At 36.5% G+C, this 7,376-nt stretch overlaps 1 protein-coding gene across 1 annotated transcript; it reads right to left on the minus strand.

Annotated features, from left to right (window-relative positions):
- Positions 1–1,051: 1,051 nt before the first annotated feature.
- Positions 1,052–6,417, minus strand: LOC122931368 (keratin, type II cytoskeletal 5-like). Its single transcript, XM_044285438.1, is given in 10 exon segments — positions 1,052–1,350; positions 1,430–1,461; positions 2,006–2,226; positions 2,936–3,061; positions 3,202–3,366; positions 3,718–3,813; positions 5,599–5,659; positions 5,796–5,896; positions 5,898–6,005; positions 6,085–6,417. Coding segments are annotated over 10 exon segments (1,542 nt in total).
- Positions 6,418–7,376: the final 959 nt, after the last annotated feature.

A 7,376-nucleotide genomic window follows, 5' to 3' on the forward strand; every position in this document is an offset into this window, starting at 1 on the left:
GCATTATGTTTAATTAAACTCTCAATGAGGCATGATAGAGACTGGACTCAAGGAATAGGAAAAATTGTAAATCAATACCTTTCTAAATGGAAGGAATATTACAATAGTTACTTAAAAAAGCAAAGCAGACAGAATTATGAGTCAAAAAAGCAGAAAATAGTTTATTTCAGAAGGTTTCAAACGCATTTTACAATATCCCAGAAATTTGCATGTAGACAATTTAAAATAATTTCTGACTGGTGAGCTACAGTATGTGTAGTTACTGTAAATACAATGGATCTATATGACATCTTACAAACTGCATTGATCTATATAATAGATGCATGTTCTTCAATCTATTTTGTTGCTTCACCAAGTCATATGAGATCGAATGATCAAGTACAGATGTATCGTGTGTACATTGTGTGGGAATTTATGCAGCACATCACAAAATATAAATTATATCTTTGAATTTAAGAAGTGCCTGTTCATTAAAGGATATGCAGTATGACTATCACTTGCATACACAGGTTGCTGACCACATTGAAAATGTTGGCGCTAAGAAATGCAAGTCAAATGTTGCAAGTAAGACAGCAATGCATTATTAGAAATGCAGAGGCTAGTGTAAAATGCTTATTATTATACAGGTTGGGTCAAAGTGAATTGTAACAGATTCACGATATACCACAACTGTTGCTAAAGGTAGAGCAATAAAGCTGCTGAGATAACAGGTTCTAATGCCTAAGATTTTGCACTGGAGATTCAAATTATACCTCTGGTTAATACATAAGGTGGGTGTTAATGTTTAGGTCTTACAGTCGCATTCACTTTTGGGAGCCTAATTAGTTCACCTATTTCTTTATAGCATTGTATTAAGTTTAAAACAAATGTTTTCTCATCTTTAAAAACTCACAAATATGGCTACAGAACCTCATTATTTACTGCATTGGATAATGTTAGATGACAGTCAAAAACTTTAAAGTAAACCTTGCCTCAAAAGGATTGAAGATTATGTGTAAGGAAGTACAGGGAAGCATAAAATTGGAAAATTGCACATCAAACTATAAAAGCTTTAGACTTTTCTTGTGGATGATGATTTTCTGACAATGCTAACACTTGAGCTGCTTCCACCACCAGAAGAATAACCCTCAGGGGTGTGCAGACCACCTGTAACATGCTCAACAGAACCACTGTGTAATCCACCTGTGGAATATCCAGAGCTCATGCCGCTTCCACTGCTAAATCTAGTTCCAGACACATTTCTTCCACTGCCAGAGGTGAAGCCAGATCCTCCATGGTAGAATCCGCTTCCACTATCATAGCCTCCTCCACCTGAAGAAACGATTCCTCCAATAGTGGAGCTCACCACCGCTGTGAAGAACAAAACATTAGTTACTAAATGGCTTCGAAAAAAACTGCAAATGTCACTGATATCAGGAGTCATACTTACAGATACTGACAGGGCCGCCATCTCCGCACAACCTGCCAAGAATTAGAGGATATTGAGTTAAAAATAGCTAAAAAGAAACACGATATATATATATATATATATATATATATATAAACCAGGAGACCCAAAATCAGATTAACCCTGCTCTGGTGAGGGAAAGCTGCACAGAGGAGGAAGAAAGCAGCAGCTCGAGCCAATAAGGAGACCGGTGGCGTGCAATAGACTACCTCAGACTCCCTGTAGGCTCTGTAGGTAAACTGGAGTCACAAATCACTGCTTTCCCCCGAATGGCACTGACCAAAAAAGCAGACAAGTACCAAGAACTAAAGAAAAAAAAAAAAGCCAAAAAGAATCCCCTTTCACTACTGACTTACATATCATTTTTGAGCTCCTGACTGGATAGTCATTTTAAATACAAGGTGTTGTCTAGTGGTCATTGAGGATAATCGTGAATGATATTTTGACTTTGTGAATGTCAGGACATTGCAAGTCCCTCTAAATATGGCAATACAATATATTATTGTTGTGTAATGTCTTAACCCGATGTGTCAAAAAATCAGTCTCCCTACTCCTCACCTGTTCTCTTCTCCTTCCAGAAGTTTCCTGTAGGTGGCAATCTCCACATCCAAAGCCAATTTGACATTCATCAATTCTTGGCATTCACGAATTTGGCGAGCCAGGTCATGCTTGCATTTTTGTAGAGCATCCTCCAACTCATCAAGTTTATTTTTAGCATCTTGGATAGCAGCTTCTCCACGTTCTTCAGCCTCTGCTATAGCAGATTCGCACTTGGCTCGCTTTTGTAGATGAAAAAGAAAAATTTAGAACTAGCAAGGACTCATACATACAGCAAATTGGGGTATGAGGTAAGAAATGCTATTTGAGTCTAGAGGCATTGTATTCTTCTTTAGAAAAAATACATTTGTACTTTTTGCTCACACATAATTGAAGAATCAGTAAATTTACTGAGTTAGCATACTTTTAAGTTAATTATCCTAAAATCAAGTTTAACGCGCATCAAATTTGTCCTTTTTTTTTGCTTAAAAGGAGACTGTGACATTGAACATTGTGTCTGAGCTTCAGGCGGCATGTTATAGAGCAGGAGGAGCTGAGCAGATTGAGATACAGTTTTATAGGAAAACATTCAGTAAAACCTATATATCACTCTTTTATTTTTCTTCTCATTCTGAGCTTTGAAGTCCAGGAGGCGGTCTTATCAGTGATTGACAGCTATCTCTGTATACACAGCCATAGAGGACAGGCTGTCAATCACTAATAGGAACATCTCCTTGAATTCAAAGGCCATAATAAGCAGACATTTTAATAAATAAATACAAGTTATACTGTATCTTTTCCCATAAACCTCTATATCAATCTATCCAGCACCTTATCCTCTATAACCTGCTTCCTTTAGCTTACGTTGCATCTTCATGGTGACAGAGTCCCTTTAAGAAACTAATTTGCTGTGCTCACATATATTACATAAGGAAATTATAATTATGGTACCTGAGCTTTAACACTGTCTATTTCTCCCTTAAGTCTGTTTATCATTCTGTTTTGCTCTGCAATTTCAATTTTGGTGTTCCTTAAGTCGTCGCCATGCTTATTAGCGGAGATACGCAATTCCTCATACTGAAAATGAAAACCCAGAGAACACCAGTCTATTAATATAAGTAAATACAATCATAGTTAATGATTCAATTAATATGAATTTTGAACCATCAGGAAAGATTTTATCAATGCAATTACAGTATTTAGTGAAAGACACTCACCTTAGTTTGATACCATGATTCAGCCTCTGTTCTGCTCTTGTTAGCCATATCCTCGTATTGAGCTTTGACCTCTGCAATGATGCTCTCCGTATCCAGATTTCTGTTGTTATCCATGCTCACCACAACTGAAGTATTTGAAATTTGTTCATAGAGCTGTTCTCTCTCCTAAAATAGCAACCAAACAATACTTGATGATATGTATCTGAAAGGCAAATAATTAATTGGTGAAAATTGTTTCCATGTTTTTAAATAGTGCAGGGTTCTAGCAGTCATATGTGGACACTATACCTTCAGTTCTACTGGGTTTCATGGCAGAAAACATGTTGGGGATTCAAGTGATGTCTCTATGTTATGGAAATGTCTTAGCAGTTTAGAAGTTAATGCAAAGAATTTCTATAGAATAATATAACACGACAGAACTGGGTCAGTGATCTGTCTTGGAGAGCAAGCTAGAGATTTTATAGAAGGATTTGTTTCAAAATGCTTACAGAGAACTAATATATGCAAAAATATTACCAGCTGGAATATTTCTTGTAAGAATTTGATAAAAGCTATCAACTCTGCAACCTTTGCCTCGAGTCCTGCTTTAGTCAAGAAGGCAGCATCCACATCCTAAATCAAAGAAGTTATATGTTAAAATGTTAAAGTGGTTAGGGTATCAACTAATCAGAACTACAGACACAGCAAAGTTACCGATAGCCACACAGAGTATAAATCAACAATCTAGAAGATTTACTTAAAGAAGTTCTTTGTTTTGGATAATCCCTACTTGGGATCCCCAGCAATCAACTGTAATCTGTGGAGAAACCTCTAATATTCCAATTTGTTTGCAGTGCCACCACGGGGGAAATAAAGCATTAAGAAGTGTATAATCAAAAGAATGGGTTGCTTGTGTAATGTAGGGTAGGACAGGTCCTCCAAAGGAAGAACCACTCTTTGCAATTGCTCTCCTCTCTGGCAAAAAAGAAAAGGGTTATGAACAGAGGACCCGCTCTAAGTTGGAATATGAAAATGATGTTTCTTAACTGGGCAACTCTTTGAAAGTCAACCCAGAAGTACATTTCATATACATACATCCATTTACAAATTACTTAATTGGAAGGAATTGTTCCTTTTGGTCAGTTGAAACTTAATGATCAGTCACCAGGCTTAAACCAGTTTAACATGAATTGATAACATAATGAATCTGTTAACCGGACTCTGTCACCTTGGACAAGCCCTTATAATGACAGTACTGCATTAATAGTACACCTGACACTGAGCGCAGATTAGTCAATTTTATCTATATACTCAGATCCCCCACATCCACTCCTGTATATTGCATAAAGAGTACCCCACAGCATGTGCACATAATGAAAAGGACTCCAGAAGAGGTCCTCGCTTTGCATTGCAAGGCTGGTTTGTGGTAGCACAGCAGGAGAACCAGAGTGATTATAAGATGATGGCTGATCTGAGATCAATGTCAGGTGTTCTGTGAATGCAGTACTGTGGTTAACAGGACTGGTCCAAGGTGACGAAAAACTTTCAAGATTATAAATTTAGATATCTTAAATTTGATTTTACATTATGGCTTACCAAACTATAAAAGTAGTTATAAAGTCAGAAATATAACAAATTTGCCTCAGTTACATAGAAAAACTAGATCTTCTGAAATTCTTTGAAGTTGCTAGGAAAAGGGCTTGTAGTCAATGGAAATATGAACCTAAACATGTGGGTAGTCTTCTGTCACATTCTGTTGGCATCTACCAACTGAGAAAGGATGAGCTAGCAATACATATATCAACAACAATAGAACAAGATAGTTCTTGCCAGTAATTGAAGGACATTATAGTTATCCTATTTTCATTACATAAGTGACTCGGAGAACAATGGTCAACATTTCCTGCTTATCAGGAAATTTCTTAGATCAAAGGTGTAACAAGGCACAGATTCATTTTGCTGCTTTTGACCTGCATGTAATACCCTGGCCAAGACAAAAGTGGCATGTTGAAACATAGCACCTATTGCCTGGATCGTATGCTCTGCCAGCCCCTCCCCAATCTGTGTCCTTGTCTCAGAGTGTGTCAAACCATAGGGTATTCACAAGTCTGTAGTTACTTGGTACCATTATACTTTAAATAACCAGGATATACCACTGTGTAAAATATTTTAGATCTGTGGAGTGCTAAAGGAAACCACAGAACTGTCAGATTAGTTTAAAAATATTTTAGCTCAGTATGGGAAATAAATAATATTAGACAGAACAAATGTAAATGATCATATTCCATGGACTGAAAAAGAAGAAACAATACTTGGACAATACAAATGTCAACCATTATCATAAACAGAAGCATAAGTTACCAGATCTTTCATTTACAACAACCATACAATGTGACAAATTTTACTCTATGTACTCACTTTTTTAAGGACAACAAAATTATTTTCAGCAGTGGTGCGCTTATGAATTTCATCTTCATATCTGAATGAAAATCAAAAGGTATATATTTTTTGCAACAGCAAAAATATCAACACATATGAGAATAACAGTGATTGTTAAATGTGCACCTTTAAGTTATGGACATTTTGTTTTAGTTATTGCAGAAAATTTTACTTACTTTTTTTTATAATCCTCTACCACATCTTGCATGTTTTTACGTTCAGCTTCCAGTTTAATTCCGTCCCTATTATTGAATTCAAGTTTCTGTCTTAGACATGTTTATATAAGACTCAAACATGGGTTCCATATTACTTTTCACAGTTTTCTGCTCTTGTAAAAGTGTCCATTTAGTTTCTAGCACTTTATTTTGTTGCTCAAGAAAACGAACCTGTAAATAGGTCAACAATTTGTTACAGAACATATGTATGATTAAGCCTTTTGTAGTTTAAAAATGTATTATATAATACCTTGTCAATGAAGGAGGCAAATTTGTTGTTGAGTGTTTTAATCTGCTCTTTTTCTTCTTTTTTTTCTTCTTGTAACCTTGGATCCATCTCCAAATTTAGTGGTATAAGGAGACTTTTGTTGACAGTAACAGGTGTGATGCCAAGTGGACAAAATCCACCAGCATATCCAGTACCAGACCCAAAACCATAACTTCCAATTCCTCCACCAGCACCAAATCCACCACCAGCACCAAATCCACCACCAGCACCAAATCCAGAGCCACCACCATATCCACTACCAACCCTATAGCTGAAGCTTGAACCACCAACACCACTTCCAGGTCCACCATACATGTATGAGCTCCTCATTGGATGAACACTTCCAACTGAGATTCTGCTGCCACCAGAGCCTACATTGTAAAGGCTTCTGCTACCAAAGCTTGGACCCCTCCGGTAAGATGTCACACTGAATCCACCTGCATTCTTTGGTGAATGAGAAAGAGAACTGAAGTTTCTAGATCCAGATTTAGTTGAGGTACAGTATTTTTGCATTTTGTCTCTTTGAGCAGGCTACCAAAAGTTGAAGAGTTGCCTCAAAGTGTACTGGAGTACAGCCTCTGACAGAACCAGCTCTGTTGGCATCTATTGGTGGTAAGACCTTATATTACAGATGTTAATTTGGGCTTGGTCAACAATAAAACAGAGAGACCCTTTTATTGGCTTCTATGGGCAATGCCCTATCCTATTTATATTTCTTGAATTTAAAGCTCTCTCACACACCTTACAGAAAAATGTCATAATATTTATCTGGCGGCAACTGCCCCATAAAGTTAATACTGTTGAATCTGCAGAAACACACAAATGCTTCAGTTAATTTTATTTGTTTTTAAGTATGGGCTACAAGCCTATGTACTTACTCTAACTGGCTAAATTCCAGCGTTTCTGTGAAGAGATAAAAATGATCATAAAGGATAGCACGTCCTAATAAATTATTTGTAGCATACAATTGCTGTCTAATTGTTACATTTTATTGCAATACATATGTAGTAATTAGAAATCTACATGCAGTGATCGCATGAAAGGCTGAAAATGAAAACAAGGGAAATTAATAAAAGCTGCACACATTTTAGGATATAACTAGATTGTATACTGATTTATTTAATCAAAATTGGGGGTGACATATCATGAGACAAAACCCCTTTTTAATACTGACTTAAGACCTTCTCTTTTATGATATGTCAAAACTCATTGTACAGTATAGCCTTCTCGGAAATTCAAATTCTAATCTTAAAGGGGTTATTCAAACCCTATAA

The sequence above is a fragment of the Bufo gargarizans genome, chromosome 3, assembly GCF_014858855.1.
Source record: "Bufo gargarizans isolate SCDJY-AF-19 chromosome 3, ASM1485885v1, whole genome shotgun sequence".
NCBI lineage: Eukaryota > Metazoa > Chordata > Amphibia > Anura > Bufonidae > Bufo > Bufo gargarizans.